Raw genomic sequence first — 17,826 nt, forward strand, 5'->3', positions numbered from 1 at the left:
AACATGACTTAAAAGTGGACTTTCTGTCAGATTAATTTACCATATTTGGTGGCTACAATTTAGGAAGTTTTTATTAGATACATTATTTGTAATGTAATTGCTTTAAAAATTATACTGGAATGTTTGTTCATTTTTTAGCTCATAGTAGGTGATGTGGTGCACGTATCACAGCCTACAATAAGTCGAATTATTAATAGGGTATCAGCATTATTAGCTAGCCACATTCATGAATACATAAAAATGCCAGTGTCTGATGATAAAATACAAGAAACTAGGCAAATGTTTAAAGAATTAGGATATGGCACAGGTGCTATCGGTCTTCCAGACATCAATGGAGCAATAGACTGTACCCACATTCGTTTAAGCAGTACAAAATTACAAAGCGTAAGTGAAATCTTTAGAAACAGAAAAGGATACTTTTCTTTGAATGTACAGGTCAGTGTCGAAGAATATTTGTTTAGCCTAAAAATATTATAAATTAGTTAAATTTTTCAACAAATTGAGAAGCATTATATTCATGTTTTCAGGCTGTTGTTGGACCAAAGACTGAATTTGATGACCTAGTACCGGAATGGCCAGGTAGCGAGCATGACAGCAGAATCTTCCAAAATTCACGGATATTTATGAAATATCGAACAGGAGAACTAAAAGGCATGCTAGTAGTTGATAGTGGATATCCAGCGCTACCATTTTTACTTACACCTGTGAATAATCCTACTACTGACGAGGAAATTAGGTTAATATTACTGGATTAAGTTAAAAATAATATATTAACTATATCTAACGAAATCAATACTTGTAAAACAGATATAATTCAATTCACGTGAGAACAAGGATTGTAGTTGAAAGAGCTTTTGGCATAGTGAAGAGGAGATTTCCATGCTTAAGCAAAGGTTTGACCTTAAAACTGAAAACTTGCACTTCTATTATTGTTAGTTGTGCTATATTGCATAATTTGAGCCTCATTTTCAATGATGAGTTGATTGAGGATGAAAAAACTTTTGACTGTGAGGTACACGAGAATCAAGAACCTCATTGGCAACCAGGCGATGGATTTATCATTAGACGAGCAATTATTGATCGATTATTTAGATAGTTACAAACCTTACCAATGTAATGATTTATGTACAAAATGTAAATGAAATTAAGATACATTATAACAATTGAATTTTATTTTGTTTGTTTAACAATACATTAACCTAAAACATTATGAAAAAATAAATATATGTAATGGCAATAACATAACTGTACTCTTTATTAGATATACTATTCAGATTCAATAAAACATAAAGTTATTAAAAAAACAATCCAATTTTTCCAAAAATAAAACTTTCGCGTAACCAAAAAATAACACTTAAATAATTATTCTATTTTAAAGATGCAAATCAAGTCAAAATCAAAATATTTAAAACGTTTTTCTTAATCTAATAAGTAATTGCAGTTTTCATCATTATGTCGAGTTTCTGATTGTTTGTTTAAGTTACTTAATTCTAACCTATACTTTTCTTTCAAAAATTCTTTTTCCATTTGGTTTATTTCTTTTAAGTGTTTTATTTTAATTTCTGCAAAGGCTTCTTCGTATTCTATCTTTAATTTAGCTATTTTCATTTCTTCTTCTAATTTCTTGTTAATCCTCTCTATTTTTAATAGTCCTTCATCCGTTCTCTTTCTCTTTCTTGAATTCTTTAAATTGTTCTGAATTCTTCTTTCAGTTAATACGTGTCTACACGTTTCGTCGATTTCTATAATTACATTTTCTGAAACATTCTCGGTTGGAACACACAACTCTGTAAAATCAATTATCGAGTTTCTGCATACTATAAGCAACTAACATTCATACTTTAACATTACACAATTCCAATATTATGGTCATTTTATATTGTGTGATCATTGATACTTTTGTTTTAAATATTTTATTAGTATATTATTAATACGTCAATATTTACCTTCCGAAACATGTCTCTCCACCAATATTGGATGCGGATCATCAGGATCTTCACTTTGAGTGTCGAAAGACGATATGGGACAGCTAAGAGTAACATTTTTTACTAGCAAATCTCGTTTATCTAAATTGATTATCAGAGCGATCAACTTATATGTTGTGTATATTAAATGATTACAATAAACTATACATTACAATATTAAATTTAAAGTTACATACCTTGAACCTCTTTTTCACTCATATTTGAGGAAAACAACACCGGTGCAGTCATCATTAAATTTGGTGCAATATTTGAAATATCTGGGTCAGTATGAATAATTTCATCAGGCGGTCCTCCACCAGTTTTAAAACGGGACTGTCTTTCTTTGGTTAGGGCTTCTCGTTGCCCTTGCTTTAAATTTCGCCATAATTTTTTTAATTGCGTTTCGTCTCTCTGTAAATAAATAATTCTAATCTCTTTATTATTTATAAAATAGTTTTTTAACTAACCTCTTCACTTACTAATGTTGAATCATTATATTTTTCACATATTAATTTCCAAGCATTTTCTTTTTCTTTTAATGTAGCACCATCGTTCTTTTTATTTTCTATAATATGTTTATATTCATTAAGTATTTGTAAAAAATATTTCTTTTCAATGGCAGTGTAGTGCTTATATTTAGATGTAATCGCTTTCCCTGACATATTTTGTTGCTAAAACAATTTTAATTAATACACAAGTTTCATTTGCAATTAGGTATAATATTTACCTATTATGATTAATGTCACTGCTTATTTATGCTGAATCCGACAGAAAACAATAGAAAACTTGTAGACATAGCATACATATATTAATAATAAAATAATAGTCCAGTCTGTGGAACAATACCTTTAAGAAATTTATAAAAATGCACACGCTAAATACAAAAATTACTTATAATTTTTTAATATACTTATAATATATTTCAACTAATTTATTCATCTGATAATTGGAAACTTTTGGTAAGTGAATATACGCTATACATATTTTTCGATAAATGTGTTCAGAAATAGTATTTTCTTATAGAATCGGAATAATTCAGAATATTCCTATTGGACGATCTAACGGAAATATTACGGAAATGGTAAAAAGTCAATAAGCAGCAATTAAGTATTTGCTTAAGTAAATGCTTCTTCAAGTAAGCTCTGCGTTAAATAAGTCTTACTTAAATTAATGCGTCTTCGTGAATACCGACTTCATTTATTACTATGAATACTAGCGCCAATAAGCACGCTTTATTGCAATAAGTCATTCTCAATGAAGTCAGGATTTAGACGTGACTTAAGTAACGACTATGAATACCGCCCATTAGTGTAGTAATAGTCTTACGAACAATACTTCGTAATACTTCTATCTTCCTCGTGTATTTTGACAGTTTATCTAGAATTGTTTGTTATTATTGAACTTTGTAAAGAATATTGAAGTGAAAATTGTTCTGATAATGCATGTATATGTATATATAATTACCTAGTAAATTGAAAATTAAATAAATTTTTAAATATCGTGTTGGTCATTATTAAATAAATAATTTTATTCTTTTATTTTATCCCGAGGATGAATGATCCCTTATAATAATGCTGTAAAAAGTTATCCTTTTTATAATTTTTAAGAATTTTAAAAAGTATGAAAATTTATTACTCTTGTATAATAAATAGTTGTTTTTCTTGTTTATATGAATTTTATTGAAATTAAATGTCTTTATTTATGTGAAAATGATCGTTGTGGAGATTATAAATTTATGTAAATGTCAACTGAGTTCTTTTTCCTGTAAATTATTATTAAGGGGTGATACTCCTGTAAAACGTTGTTTTTTAAAGAATTTTTATTACAAGAAGAGTAAAATATTTATTGATTCGCCGTAAAGTGCATGTTAATTAATATTAAAGTTAAAAGTTGCTGATTCACCCAATGCTGATGCCAATGAATAATCCATCGTTATAGATATTTACAACTCCGCATAAAGAAATTCTAGAAGTAATTTGTAAAAACAAACCTAAGTTCAGCATAGAATTAGTGGGCTCCGGAACGATTTATTTACATAATAATTGTTGTTTAACAGCTACTGATTTTATGTTGGAAACCGTACAAACCTATAAAATAAGCAAGTGAGGGAATTATATTCCAAGCCATAAATTTTCTCTTAATACAATTGATCCCGAAAACAGCATAAATGCAGCGGACACCAACAAGATACCTCGATTCCAAACTATACTAAGTAAACTCAACGAACAGATAATACCCTCAGCGCCCAGCTCAAGGACCTCGAGAAGGACCTAGATAAAAAGGTCAAGGGAGAGGTCACTACCTGTTTCCTATCAATTTATTTTATACTATTCAACATTGTAAAATAACTCTACGAGGACAGAATAAATTTAGTTGTACCAATGTGATTGAATTTGCTTATCGCAGTGTAAACCCATAACAATATAGTGAAATTTAACAAAAAAAAATCTAAAAATTAAAATTTGAGGTTGTTTTGAACAGAAATGTCTTTTTTTTTATAAACAAAAGGAGAAAAAATTTATTTATAATGGTTTTTTTAATGAAGTTTGAGGTATACTTTGCTTATTGCTGAGGCCAATAAGTTAAAAAATGTATTTGCAAAATTTCCAGTAAATTAGACAAATAATTTTTTATTTGCATTTCACGACGCGAAAAATTAAACGTTTTGAGAAAAACGCGTTTAAAGTTTTTGGACTTAAAAGTTCTGTTTACTAACACTTTTATGAATTTCATCATTATCAAAGTTTAATCTGTTTGCCGTACATGTACATATATGTATTGAATAATATTCAAATAGCAAATTATGTATAAAGCTTATTAGGCCAAACAAGGCATAAGACAAAACTGCGAACTCGTTTTCTTATTTCATCTCATATACGCGTTTTGAGAGTATAGCTTCGATAGATTTGTAAAGATTCTTAAATTATTTTTTTTCACTTGAAACTTCGGGAATATATTCTCCACATGTTAAAGAATCTTTTTACAATAAAAAATTGTTAACAAACAATTTGTAAACTACTCTTCCACCTTAATGATAGTCATACTTCTTTAAATAAAGTATCTATATATACAGGAATAACGAAAAGTGTGGAATGTTACATGCTGCCTCACTCTCCAGTATCGCCATATATGAGCTAGACGAAATAAAAAATAAAGCAATGATATTTGAATATCAGGTAGACATTGAACTTAACTTATTGATATAACTATATTAAAACATAGATTTTAAATAGAATATACATTGGAGTAAACATTCCTATCCTGGGTGCAAAAAGAGCATCCCTATACCTTCTCTACCTGAATTATCGCTTATAGAGCAATAAACCAAGAACTGTCTATACAATTTACCCTTTTCAGACATCTTTTTTTACATACGGGGAAATCCATCTGCGGTGCAAATAAGCCACCCGGGAGTTTCTTTTTTTTTATGACTATCTACGAAAACCCATCCTACGATGCAAACATCCTGCTATCGCCAACTTTGTTTTTGGGAAAAATCTTCCTGTGACGTAAAAGAAGTACTTCCCGTCCAGAAAAAATATCCTTAGCCTTCCCTACTCGGTGTACCAAAAATTTCCTCAGCAAAGTAACAACATTCGCTAAACTGAAGATCTGATTGGTCCATAGGGTGGACGATGGACCCCTTCATTTTCTTCTCAAGAAGGGATAATTCATTAAAAGCCCTCGTTAGCCCTTAGGCAATGTCTTTTTGCCTGTTTCGTCTTTGATCTTGTTTTTTAAGTTTTTGCTCTAAGCGTATCAGCGAAAATCGATAATTATTTTAAATTAATTTCTTAATTTACTGATTTCTTTGGTGAAGTTTAGTGTAATTGTGTGAAAACATTTTTAAAAATAGTAAAAGTGATAAATAAAGCAAAATATAAGCTTTAAATTAAACTACATCATTCAACTACCATCTTCATTCCAATTACGCTTAGTGACACAGACGGTATCTCGAATATACAAATCATCAATAATAAAAATCTCTTTGTAATCCAAAGAAATACGGTTTATGGTTTAATCCCCAGATTAAAACAAGCTGTAGCGGTAAAGCAAAGTATCGTAAAACCGACCTTTGTTCGAATTAAATAAGTGTTCGATTAGTGGATTATCAATAACATCTGTGAAATACATTTGAAGCATATATCAGAAAAATAGGGGTAAGTTTGTTACATAAAATCTCTTTTCGTCGCTTCTACTAACATTCTTTAATTTTTAAATTTGTAACAATTTCGTTGATATTTCTTTAAAGGATTTTGATAATGGAAGCTGAGCAAGAATTTTCAGTAAATGCCCTGTCTGAAAGCAGGGGTCAAACGTATTGAAAGATTTGGGAAACGGATCCTGCTTTGAAAGATTGGCGTCAGCCTCACGCTTCCAACAAGAAAGCATTATGCTCTATGTGCGAATCTTCCATTTCGGCGCACTATCATACATTACGAAAACACGCTCGAAGTAAGAAACATTTGGATTTGATGAGGCGTACAAGTAGCACAAATAGTTTGGACACCGTGGAAACTGCTTTAGAAATTCAAAAAAAAGTAACAAGAATTGAATTAATTTTGGCAGGATTCTTTGCAGAACATAACATAGCGTATCGTATAGTAGATCATCTAATACCTCTATTAAAACATTGTTTTCAGGATGTAGATATTTGCAAAATGTTACGTTTGGGAAGAACAAAATTAACCGCGATGACAGGTGTAATAGCATCTTCGTATAATAATAAATTATGTATTACTTTACAAAAACGCAAATTCAGTATAATGACAGACGAAAGTACAGACGTCTCCAATGTTAAAGTAATTTGCATTGTTGTTAGATTTTTCGATGCAAAAATACAACGTATTCGTTGCGCCTTATGGGATTTAATTGAAATTTATAGAGATGAAGATAGCAATGAAACAGCAGAAAATTTATATAACAATATTATTAATTCATTCACTGTTTGCAACATTCCTTTAGAAAATATAACCGGATTTGGTTGAGACGGATGCAATAGTATGATGGGTTCACATAATTCAGTAGCGTCTAGATTTAGAAATGATTGTCCTAATATTACTATTTTGAAGTGCATATGTCATACTGCACATTTATGTGCGAATTATGCTTGTAAAACATTACCACGTGAATGTGAAGATTTAGGGCGCAATATTTATAATTTTTTTAAACTTAGTAGTAAGCGGCAACACCAATTTAAGGAATTTCACATTTTGTTGGATGCTGAAGTGCATAAAATGTTATATAGTGCTCAAACGCGATGGCTTTCATTAAAAGCAGTTGTAGATCGAATTTTAGAGCAATGGGTGCCTCTTCAAATGTATTTCACACAGTTGTGGGAAGAACAGCATTTACCAGCAGCAGAGATAATTAACTCATCCATAACTCATCCATTCGTGAAATGTTATTATTTGTTCTTAGAATGGGTATTACCAAAATTTACAAAATTTAATTGACTATTTCAGTTTGAAAAAGTTATTATTCCATTACTTTACAATCAAGCAGCAGCATTATTTAAAGATATTCTAATTTGTTATATGGACAATAGCTATGTTCTCAGCACGAATGTGAAGGATATAGATCCTGATAACGAGCTTCTTTTTCTACCAATAAATGAAATTTATTTAGGTTTAAAGGTAAATACCGAATTGCAGAAACCCGAGATAATACAACAAGCGGAACATATACAGAATTTTCGTCTGAATACGTTAAATTTTTTGAAAGAAGCAAACAAAGAGTTATAAAAACGTTTTGATTTTAATGATTTACGTTTGAGAGATTTGGAATGTTTTATTCCTCACAAATCTATTGATCCCCAATTTCATGTAACGGTACCAACATTAACTTCTATTTTTGAAATGTTTCCTCGTAATTTAGATTCTTCCTGTTTCACCAGGCAATCAGTAGATGATGAATGGCGTCTACTACCTTTCGCACAGCTACCACTCGACATTACAAATGAAAAGTTAGTAGATGTTTTTTGGGTTAAATTATTAAATTATGATGATATTATGGGCCTACAAAAGTACACGAATTTATCTCAATTTGTTTTAAACTTGCTTTGCTTACCTCATTCAAACGCTGAGTGCGAACGAGTTTTTAGTAAAGTTAATTTAACGAAAACGAAAAACAGGAACAAAATGAAGACAACTACATTAAAAAATAATTTGACTGCGTGGGAATGTGTTAAGAATAGTGGTACTTGTAAATTATTTGAACTATCCGCAGATATGATAGATCATTGCAATCAAAGCATGTACAATTTTAATACATCAAATACAGATAATGAAAATGAAGGTGTTTCCGATGAAGATTCAGAATGCTTTATGCTGATGTAACGCCCGTTTCTCAAAATTGCGTAATGAACTGATATTTCAATTATTATCTTAAATTTAAAAAGAATATATAAATTTGTAACTTAATCTATAGTTTTTATTTGAATCTTCGATATTTGAAAATTCTTTAAATTTGTAAAAAAGTTATATGCTTTTAAATAAATAATGTTTATTCTTACAAAGTTTTTCTTCATCTCATTTTCATTGCATAAAAATAATATTTTATTTATAAATATATAAAAACAAATAGCTAGATTTCATACAAAAATTATTAATATTATGAAGCACTGTTGAAAATTTAATCACGATCGGTTGAATAATTTTTAAATGAGAGCTTATGTTACTTCCTAAACTTTGAAAAACTATACATCATATTATTATTTTATTGAGTTTCTGTTATATGCATCATCATATTAATGACGAAAATAGCAGCTAATACAGCCAACGAAGCTAGCCAAGACGCCAAAGACCGATCCTGTTAAAATGGAATTTCAGCTTATCAAAGTCTTTGCAAAGATAAATTTTTCTCGATTGAAACTTCCATAAAAGACATTACTCTTCATCCTAAGTAATTAATAATATGATTTTATGTGTACTCAGTTAATTGGCATACGATTTTCGGCACAAATCATCAGTTTTGCAGGTACGGTAATCGAAATCTTTTAATTTGCAAGTGACTTTTCATGATTGGTCAACGTCCTTCCAAATTGACCAATCATATTTAGTCATTCATTCTCGAACGCATCTTAGGTATACTTCCAGTTGAAACTACAGTTTGTAATCTAGACACTTGCTATGGACGTTTACGTTCAGTTACTCGGGTCATGGATCCAGATTAACTAACGCAGTCAGGCAACCTGTTAAAAAATATCACCAGATTAACCCGAATCTAGTTCCGAGCTTTACGCCAAGAACAATCGGGTTGATTGAAGGAGATTTAAATGTAGTTGTGTCAGACCGCAATGACAATTATTTTTGTTTAATAATAGGCCGTTCGTTTTAGCAGAAAGTAGTTCTTTTTAATTTATATAATATGGACGTTTCAAATATACTGAGCATATTAATAGAAAGCGACGGGGACGATTTTGATTTGACACAAATAACATTTAGAGAGGAGCATATTAGAATTAATAGATATTATGAAAATGTTTTATGCCGTTACTCTATATCAGGTAAATAACTCCTATGTTTATGCATAGTTCCTTAATGGACTCATTAACAGCTATAGATGTCTTTAATATTAACATTTACCTATAATTATTTTTAAATTAGATAGTTTTTACCAAAAAATATAGGTCTGCTCTTGTTTCCTATGTTTTTTATACTTTATATCATTTGTACAATTCCAACTTATTAAAGGGATGAAAACAGAAGTACGAAAAAGTATATAAAATGTATATAGTCAACGAGGACAAAGAACTGTTGATTTTGAATTACCTAAGATTTTCTCATTTTTTTTTAATAATAGTGTATAATATATACTATTTTTTTCAGATTTCAAATCACATTTCCGCCTTTCAAAACCTACATTCCAAATGCTAGTACAAAGAATTGGCCCGTGTCTGTTGCGAACTATTAATGGTCCTAAAGTAGACCCACCGAAACAATTAGCTGTGACACTTTGGGTATTAGGAAACCAAGAAGTGTATAGGTACATACACACGATATGCATAAACATTTATATTAATATAAATGTATTAAGAGTTTATTGTTTCGTTTTAATTATTTAATTATTATTGAAAATGTTAGGGCCGGTTGTTTTACCTATTGGCAAACGTCTGGATAAATTTATCCGTTTGGTAATGCTTGAAATTGAAAAGAATTTACTACAGTTTGTAAATTTTACCAAGCAGATAAATTTTACCAATAGGTGGAAAAACCGGCCTTTAATATATTTATGAGCATGTAAATGTTCAATGCAGTATAGCATCGATGATATATATATATATATATATATATATGATTATATTAATTTGCACATGGATTAATGTTGTGTTTAAATTTATACGTAATGGATAAAAATAAAGAGTTTATAAATTGTATACATTTACGATAATTAATATTTACTAATACTTACATAATTTTTTTGTCTCAGATCCGTTTGTGACAGATTTAATCTCTGTAAAAGTACCGTCTGGAAATGTGTTTTTAATACATCATATGTATTACAAAATCATGTTAATGACTATATAAAATGGCCGCAGTATCGAGAATTAATGCAAAATCAAAATAATTTTCAAGAAGTAAGTAATTTTCCTGGTATAGTAGGTGTTATAGATGGATGTCATATTCGGATAAGTGCCCCTATCAACTACCCCAACAGTTACATTAATCGAAAAGGCTATCATTCGATAATATTACAAGGAATTTGTGACTCTAAAAGAAAGTTTATTGATGTTTTTATTGGGTATTGCGGCAGCGTACATGACGCTAGAGTTTGGCAATACAGCCATATAAAAGAACTTATCGATAATGATAATGAGAGGTACTGTCCAAAAAACAGTCATCTAATAGGAGATTCGGCATACCCATTAACAAAAGTTCTTCTCACACCTTATAAAGATAACGGACATCTTACAGATGTTCAAATCAATTACAACAGGAAGCTATCTTCTACCAGAATGGTAATTGAACGAACATTTGGTCTGTTAAAATGTAGATGGAGAAAACTGAATTATATTTATATGTTCAATGTAGAAATGATTCCGCTTATCATATTAGCCTCTTGTATATTACATAATATTTGTTTAGAGCACGAACTTGAACCTTTTGAACTAGATGTTAATGAGAATGAATATAATAGAGATGAAGATGAACATGAAGATGAAAATGAAAATGATGATGTACATGAAAATGTATTTCAAAGTGCAGAAGAAAAACGAGAAATTATTGCCAATTTAATATACTAAATGTTTAGTTAAAAAAAATAACCGCATAATTATATCCAATAAGTTTATGTTTATTTTATAAAAATAAATTTGTAATCTTTTGACATTGTAATTACTTACTGAAAATATACTGTTAACTATTTATTAAATAAACCTTACTTGGGTATTCGACACCCATTATTAAAATGTTTAATAACATAAATTCTTTTTCAAATTGAATGTTCTTTAACAATTAAATTTCTAACTTATACATACATATATAGGGTTTCTCTATAAATCATACATTAAATACATAAGCATATTAAACAAGATAGAATGTTGATCATTAACAAAAATTGTAAACGACTAATGCATGATTCTTATGTATATTTATTTAACATGACGATGACAAAACGTAGTAAAATAATTCTTATAAAGATAGCAAATATATTCCAAAGCTTCCATTTTATGTAGACCAAATGAGCAACAACCATTTCTCGCTATATAGGTATATATTTGCTTAATATTAAATTAAAAAGTTTCCCACTTGTTGACCATAACATAGTTTTAAACTAAATAATGAGATATTGAAGAAAAAAACGAATTCCTTTTCTACCTATATACTAGCAACAATTTTATTTTATGAAAAATAAAATTTAATTTTCTTTGCTCTCTAATAATTTAATAATCTTTTCCCTCAATTGCATGTTTTCAGAGTGGTGTCTTTCTCTTTGGTTGTATATATCTTTTAACGTTATTGTTTCACATGCAGTGCGTTTCCTATTTGATTTAGGCATTGATCCACCGCAACAAACATTTTGGTTTTTATCTACATTATCACCTATTGTATAGTAAAAACCTTTTGTACTACTACCAAGAGAACTAGGATTTACTTCTGGTGATGATTTTAATATATTATCCATTTCCTCAAAATGAATCCAATTCTGCCTATTAGCACCAGTGGTATCATTATGAATTTTTATATCTTTATACTTTTTCTTCAGATTTTTCCACTTGTTTAAACATTGTTCGTCACTGAAGCTATATCCTTTTTGTGCAAAGCTTGCAGCGATCTCCTTCCATATTCGTTTGGATATACAGTTCTTTTCACTCAAATTTTTCCATTTACTTCTAACCTCTTCAATTAACAATTTAGTTTGTTTTGAGTCCCAATGATATTTACTGGCGTCTAAATAATATATATAAATTGATTTTATTACTTTTCTGAATTAAAATTAATACTTACAATTAAAATATATTAACAATTTATACCAGTGGCAAAATTATTTTCTTTATTTTCTAACGACATTATCTGGCGGTAGATATATATGACTATTAAATATTCTTCTAGTTTTTAGTATTTTTATTATAAAGTTAACTAATAAGTATTTATAAAAACAATATAAAATTCTTTATATATATATATATATATAAATAATTTTATAATATTTTTATAAGTACTTATTAGTTAACTGACGTCCTACTATATTATAGTCTGACACAAATTCATCCGAATCCTCTTAAACCAACCCGATTGTTCTTTGCGTAAAGCTCGGAACTAGATTCGGGTTAACCTGGTGATATTTTTTAACAGGTTGCCTGACTGCGTTAGTTAATCTGGATTCATGGCCCGAGTAACTGAACGTAAACGTCCTATACCACGTAGAGTAGTATATTTTGTTCTCGCCACTTACTATGCAGCGTAGTGTAATTCAAAATGGCGGACTTGGCAACGGACGTGTTTTGGCCATTAATCTTGCGTCGTGGCGAGGGGAAGTTAGAAACAGAGGGGCGAAGGGATTTCTAGGGAGTTTGTCCGTAGCTGTCAAATGGCGCGATTAACCCTCAATTTTATATCATCAAGAAAAATAATATTTTCGGAAAACGATTGTGGAAAAGAAGGAAGGATTTTAATAAATAACAGAGAAGACAAAATATATCAGATGAGTATAAATTAATAAAAAAAAATGAAAATTATTGTGAATTTTTAAGAAAATATACTTAGTAGTTATTTTTTTTTGTTACAGTTGAAATCCGGTTATGATGACTTTCAGTTAAGGAAAAAAGTAATTATAGACTAATAAATGAAAAAGTATTAAAACATGAAGTACTTCTCTGTATGACCCAGTCATTTCAATAATTGTGACTTAATGTTATAATAGTGAATGTGTAAGCGATTAGTGCATATACAACAAACTCTTATTGTAAATTTAATAATCTTGTATGACAATGTTTTAATTGCTATTATTTTAAATTATAGCTAGTTTAATGAACATATTTTTATTTCATCCCTTTCTCAAAATTCTAAACACACATGGTAATTACCTATTCTTGTAGTAGTCATATATTCGTTAAATTACATACAAAATTACAACTGTTTTATGTTTGTAAAGCATAGCTGTTTGTTGCAATGATTTTTATTATTCAATGTGAGACAAATCGTATTGGGTTTAGGTAAATGTCTTATTTATCCGCCACATCCTTCCATATCTTATGTAACATTTATTTGCCTTGTTAGTTCTTTTTTTTAGTTTTCAAAATATACCAATAATTTTTTGCTATTTTTATATACACTCAGATATAGCTATTCTATTGACTAATTAATCTTATAAATGTCAAGATGATTGGTAAACCATTGTTCTATTAAATTTGAAGAATGGACACTTTAATTATTTTACTTATAATGTTTGGCATCTCTTTCATAGGATATCTTCTCTTTAAATTTGAGAGGATGTTGTTCACCAATACATTTAAGTATACTGCTGAATTTATCTTGCTTTTAGCTTCAAATAATTCACATTTGGATATCCTTCCTCAATATATAAAACATATTTTGTTAGTCCTATTTGTTTGTGAAATTTATCTGTTCTAAAACCTTAATTAATCCAGTTACTAGATATATAATATATCATTTTCAAAGAATTGATATCTTTCTGTCAATCTTAACAATATCATAATAGATGTAATGAAATATGTATTCTATATTCAAAATAGATATCCATGCGTGTAGTTGGAAAACTATTTAAAGCTGGAAACAAGATGAACTCAGCAGTATATATATACCTTTTAAAGAACTTTATCTTCACAAATATTATGAGAACATATCTCGCAGAAAAGTTGCCAAATTTTAATAGCATCATTCAAATGTCCATTTTACAAATTAAACAAGATAATGGTTAACAATCATTTCAACTATTACAAAAATAATTGCAGATCAGCAGTATTATCAGATCTGTGTGTATGTATAAATGATTAGAAAATTAATGTTATATGATATAGACTGGAAGAAAATAGTGCAACGGAGTCAAATAAATGTCGCATAAGATATGGAAGGATATGGCGGATAAATAAGACATTTGCCTAAACAAAATGCGATTTGTCTCACATTGAATAATAAAAATCATTGCAACAAACAGCTATGCTTTACAAATATAAAACAGTTGTAATTTTGTATGTAATTTAACGAATATATGACTACTACAAGAATAGGTAATTACCATGTGTGTTTAGAATTTTGAGAAAGGGATGAAATAAAAATATGTTCATTAAACTAGCTTTAATTTAAAATAATAGCAATTAAAACATTGTCATACAAGATTATTTAATTTACAATAAGAGTTTGTTGTATATGCACTAGTAGCTTACACATTCACTATTATAACATTAAGTCACAATTATTGAAATGACTGGACCATACAGAGAAGTGCTTCATGTTTTAATACTTTTTCATTTATTAGTCTATAATTACTTTTTTCCTTAATTGAAAGTCATTATAACCGGATTTCAACTGTAACAAAAATAAAATAACCACAAAGTATATTTTCTTAAAAATTCACAATAATTTTCATTTTTTTTATTAATTTATACTCATCTGATATATTTTGTCTTCTCTGTTATTTATTAGAATCCTTCCTCCTTTCCACAATCGTTTTCCGAAAATATTTTTGTTGATGATACAAAATTGAGGGTTAATCGCGCCATTTGACAGCGACGGACAAACTCCCTAGAAATCCCCTCGCCCCTCTGATTCTAACTTCCCCTCGCCTTGACTCAAGATTAATGGCCAAAACGTACATACATACATAGGGCGCGTTCCGTTATTTACTACGAGTACATTCAGGATGACGTCACACAGTAAATTGCAGAAGCGGTTCCGTTTTACTTTTCTTACTCAAAAATACTGTAATCTGCTTTACTTAAAATGTATAAAGGAACGCAGTTCAGCAACTCATCACTTGCGACACTTGCGGCTTTTTTGAGCGCTATTTTTAAAGTGAGGTATATGAACGAAAATATTTATTTTACTCCTTTAAAATTTTTATTCGGATGCTTATTGTCGTTAAAATTTAAAATACCAGTTAGTTGTATAATACATATGTAACACATTTAAAATTAAATCTCATATATGTATGTGAAAGTCATAAGTATATAATAGGGCAGTATATTTGTGGCGTGTTGACAGTAGGACAGCAGTTCATAGCTAATTAATTTGAAATAAGCTAATATAAAATTAATTAGTAATTATATAATTTACTGATTTACATTTTGAAATTATGGAATTAAAAACTGTAATTGCAACAATTACTACAGCATTATTGGATTTACTTAATAGCAGCAGCTCAAGCAGTGAATCAGATGAAGAAATTTTACAAGTACATGAAAGACATTGTGTACCAAGAGTAAGAATCATGAATTATTTTCAAGAAATTGTTCCTAATTATTCAGAGAGTGATTTTAAGTCTCATTTTAGGTAAATTATAATTATTAAATATATTTGACATCACGTTCTAGATTGTTCAATAACAAAAATTTTTAATTTTTATTTTAGAATAACAAGGAATACATTTAAATTCCTTTTGGAACTGCTGTATCCTCATCTGGAAAAGAATTCAGAAAAATTTGGGAGAAACCCATTGACACCTGAGAAGCAAACATTAATTGCAATTTGGGTATTAAGCACCCCAAATTCATTTAGGTATATATCTCACTTAATAAGTACTAAATTTTTTAAGCTATTATTTCATGTTTTTGAATTTAATAGGTGTGTAAGTGATAGATTTGGTGTTGGAAGAGCAACAGCATGGAGAGCTGTAAGAAGAGTGGTAAGGGCATTAAATGTGTACTTACATAAATTTATAAATAGGCCATCAGAGGACGAAGCCAGAAGAACCTACGTCAATATGGAAAGGACTTATAAATTTCCTAATGTTATTGGGGCAATAGATGGTACCCATATAAAAATTGTAGCTCCGAAACAAAATGCTGAAGCATACATTAATCGAAAAGGCGACTATTCTATACAACTCCAAGTAATATATATTATTATTTGATTTCATGTAACACATATTATGTAAACGTATCTTTTTTGACATTTTGCAAACCTATGATTTGACATATGTTTGAGACGTGTACATGCGGCTAGATATAAGGCATTAGATACTATATAATGTGTATTATGTGAAATTAATTATATATGGAACAACTATAAGCTTTGTTTTCATATATATTTTATGCATCAGGTTGTCTGTGATAAAAATTTAAAGTTTACCCACGTTTATTGCGGACAAGTGGGCTCAGTTCACGACATGCAGGTATTTAAACTATCTGGATTCCCTAAACTGCTGAATGAAAATAATTTCCCTGACAATGGCCATATATTAGGTGATGCAGCTTATTCCATCTGTAAATACATAATGGTACCATTTAAAAATAATGGACATTTAACAGAAGCACAAATAAATTACAATGCTATACATTCTTCTGCGAGAATGATTGTAGAAAGATCAATTGGACATTTAAAAGGAAGATGGAGAAGTATCCTTGATACGCTTCCTATGACACGGACAGATTTAATTCCACGTTACGTAGTAGCATGTTGCATTCTACATAATATTTGTGTTTTACAAAATGACGAAATAGATATTAATTTAGTTATAAGAGAGTGTAGTGATAGCATTGAGAATAGTGATAACACTGGATTTGATAATTCTTTGAAGCAAGAAAGGATCATTAAGCGTAACGAGATAATGTTTCTTTTAAACAATTAATTTTATTTGTGTAAAATATTATATAAAAGACGCGAATGATCAAAAAGGTGACATTTATTGTAAATTATGATTTTATATTATGACAAAGCCTACTGCTACAGAAAATTAAACAGATAACCGTGACTGTACTTAAATTTTTGTAAATAAAATTTTAAGGTAAATTTTGCATTCATTAAATATATCTATTTGTTGTTTAAATATATCTCCTTCTATTTTTATTCATATGCTTATTATAACTTATAATTTTATAAATTTTCATAAAGCTGAAATTTTTATTTATCATAAATATAATCAAATACTTCACGAAATGCCAAATCATATAAATGATAATAAAGATGACCCTGGTATCTATAGTGATTGATTTCTGCAAATTACATTTATACATGTTTGTTATTTATGTTGAGCTCTTTTGTAAATATTATTGAAAAAACTGCAAAATAATATATGTTATAATAAAAATGTAATATTTCCTGTGTGTGCACTTCATTAAAAGTTATTTTATTTAAAATAACAAAAGTAGTAACATTATAACTGGTTATAATAAATCTTAACATTAATAAGTATACTTTTTGAGATAAACTTTGCAATTTACTTAACATATATATAACGAAAG

General features: G+C 29.0%; 5 protein-coding genes across 5 annotated transcripts; 3 read left to right on the forward strand and 2 right to left on the reverse strand.

The window, feature by feature from the left end:
• The first annotated feature begins 240 nt into the window (after positions 1 to 240).
• Positions 241 to 1,096, forward strand: LOC136777856 (putative nuclease HARBI1). Its single transcript, XM_066734440.1, has 3 exons — positions 241 to 435; positions 528 to 736; positions 808 to 1,096. The coding sequence occupies exons 1-3, from the start codon at positions 241 to 243 to the stop codon at positions 1,094 to 1,096; spliced, it is 693 nt and encodes a 230-aa protein (XP_066590537.1).
• A 323-nt stretch (positions 1,097 to 1,419) lies between these two features.
• LOC136777872 (myb/SANT-like DNA-binding domain-containing protein 3) lies at positions 1,420 to 2,626 on the reverse strand. Its single transcript, XM_066734452.1, has 4 exons — positions 2,432 to 2,626; positions 2,162 to 2,375; positions 1,947 to 2,066; positions 1,420 to 1,787 (listed from the first exon to the last, which is right to left on the reverse strand). The coding sequence occupies exons 1-4, from the start codon at positions 2,624 to 2,626 to the stop codon at positions 1,420 to 1,422; spliced, it is 897 nt and encodes a 298-aa protein (XP_066590549.1).
• A 6,706-nt stretch (positions 2,627 to 9,332) lies between these two features.
• LOC136777873 (putative nuclease HARBI1) lies at positions 9,333 to 11,208 on the forward strand. Its single transcript, XM_066734453.1, has 3 exons — positions 9,333 to 9,471; positions 9,794 to 9,950; positions 10,395 to 11,208. Exons 1-3 carry the CDS (start codon positions 9,333 to 9,335, stop codon positions 11,206 to 11,208), a joined length of 1,110 nt encoding a protein of 369 aa, XP_066590550.1.
• Positions 11,209 to 11,822: 614 nt separating this feature from the next.
• LOC136777874 (uncharacterized) lies at positions 11,823 to 12,475 on the reverse strand. The gene is made up of 2 exons (XM_066734454.1): positions 12,439 to 12,475; positions 11,823 to 12,355 (listed from the first exon to the last, which is right to left on the reverse strand). Exons 1-2 carry the CDS (start codon positions 12,473 to 12,475, stop codon positions 11,823 to 11,825), a joined length of 570 nt encoding a protein of 189 aa, XP_066590551.1.
• Positions 12,476 to 15,719: 3,244 nt separating this feature from the next.
• LOC136777875 (putative nuclease HARBI1) lies at positions 15,720 to 17,213 on the forward strand. The gene is made up of 4 exons (XM_066734455.1): positions 15,720 to 15,894; positions 15,958 to 16,141; positions 16,208 to 16,475; positions 16,686 to 17,213. Exons 1-4 carry the CDS (start codon positions 15,720 to 15,722, stop codon positions 17,211 to 17,213), a joined length of 1,155 nt encoding a protein of 384 aa, XP_066590552.1.
• The last annotated feature ends 613 nt before the right edge of the window (positions 17,214 to 17,826 follow it).

The sequence above is a fragment of the Prorops nasuta genome, unplaced genomic scaffold, assembly GCF_024137725.1.
Source record: "Prorops nasuta isolate Cenicafe-Biocafe unplaced genomic scaffold, Cenicafe_Pnas_1.2 PNAS00012, whole genome shotgun sequence".
NCBI classification, from domain to species: Eukaryota; Metazoa; Arthropoda; class Insecta; order Hymenoptera; family Bethylidae; genus Prorops; species Prorops nasuta.

What these genes read in the sequence shown, in the direction of transcription:
- LOC136777874 (XM_066734454.1), bottom strand. Translation starts at nt 12,475, where the DNA reads ATGTCGTTAGAAAATAAAGAAAATAATTTTGCCACTG. An exon ending in AGAAAATAATTTTGCCACTG is followed by an intron (nt 12,356 to 12,438) that starts GTATAAATTGTT and finishes TATATTATTTAG; the next exon opens with ACGCCAGTAAATATCATTGG.
- LOC136777873 (XM_066734453.1), top strand. Translation starts at nt 9,333, where the DNA reads ATGGACGTTTCAAATATACTGAGCATATTAATAGAAAGCGACGGGGAC. An exon ending in ATGCCGTTACTCTATATCAG is followed by an intron (nt 9,472 to 9,793) that starts GTAAATAACTCC and finishes TATTTTTTTCAG; the next exon opens with ATTTCAAATCACATTTCCGC. An exon ending in GGAAACCAAGAAGTGTATAG is followed by an intron (nt 9,951 to 10,394) that starts GTACATACACAC and finishes TTTTTGTCTCAG; the next exon opens with ATCCGTTTGTGACAGATTTA.
- LOC136777856 (XM_066734440.1), top strand. Translation starts at nt 241, where the DNA reads ATGCCAGTGTCTGATGATAAAATACAAGAAACTAGGCAAATGTTTAAA. An exon ending in ACTTTTCTTTGAATGTACAG is followed by an intron (nt 436 to 527) that starts GTCAGTGTCGAA and finishes TCATGTTTTCAG; the next exon opens with GCTGTTGTTGGACCAAAGAC. An exon ending in ACTACTGACGAGGAAATTAG is followed by an intron (nt 737 to 807) that starts GTTAATATTACT and finishes CTTGTAAAACAG; the next exon opens with ATATAATTCAATTCACGTGA.
- LOC136777875 (XM_066734455.1), top strand. Translation starts at nt 15,720, where the DNA reads ATGGAATTAAAAACTGTAATTGCAACAATTACTACAGCATTATTGGAT. An exon ending in AGCACCCCAAATTCATTTAG is followed by an intron (nt 16,142 to 16,207) that starts GTATATATCTCA and finishes TGAATTTAATAG; the next exon opens with GTGTGTAAGTGATAGATTTG. An exon ending in ACTATTCTATACAACTCCAA is followed by an intron (nt 16,476 to 16,685) that starts GTAATATATATT and finishes TTTATGCATCAG; the next exon opens with GTTGTCTGTGATAAAAATTT.
- LOC136777872 (XM_066734452.1), bottom strand. Translation starts at nt 2,626, where the DNA reads ATGTCAGGGAAAGCGATTACATCTAAATATAAGCACTACACTGCCATT. An exon ending in GAGTGAAAAAGAGGTTCAAG is followed by an intron (nt 2,067 to 2,161) that starts GTATGTAACTTT and finishes TAATCAATTTAG; the next exon opens with ATAAACGAGATTTGCTAGTA. An exon ending in GGAGAGACATGTTTCGGAAG is followed by an intron (nt 1,788 to 1,946) that starts GTAAATATTGAC and finishes TTGATTTTACAG; the next exon opens with AGTTGTGTGTTCCAACCGAG.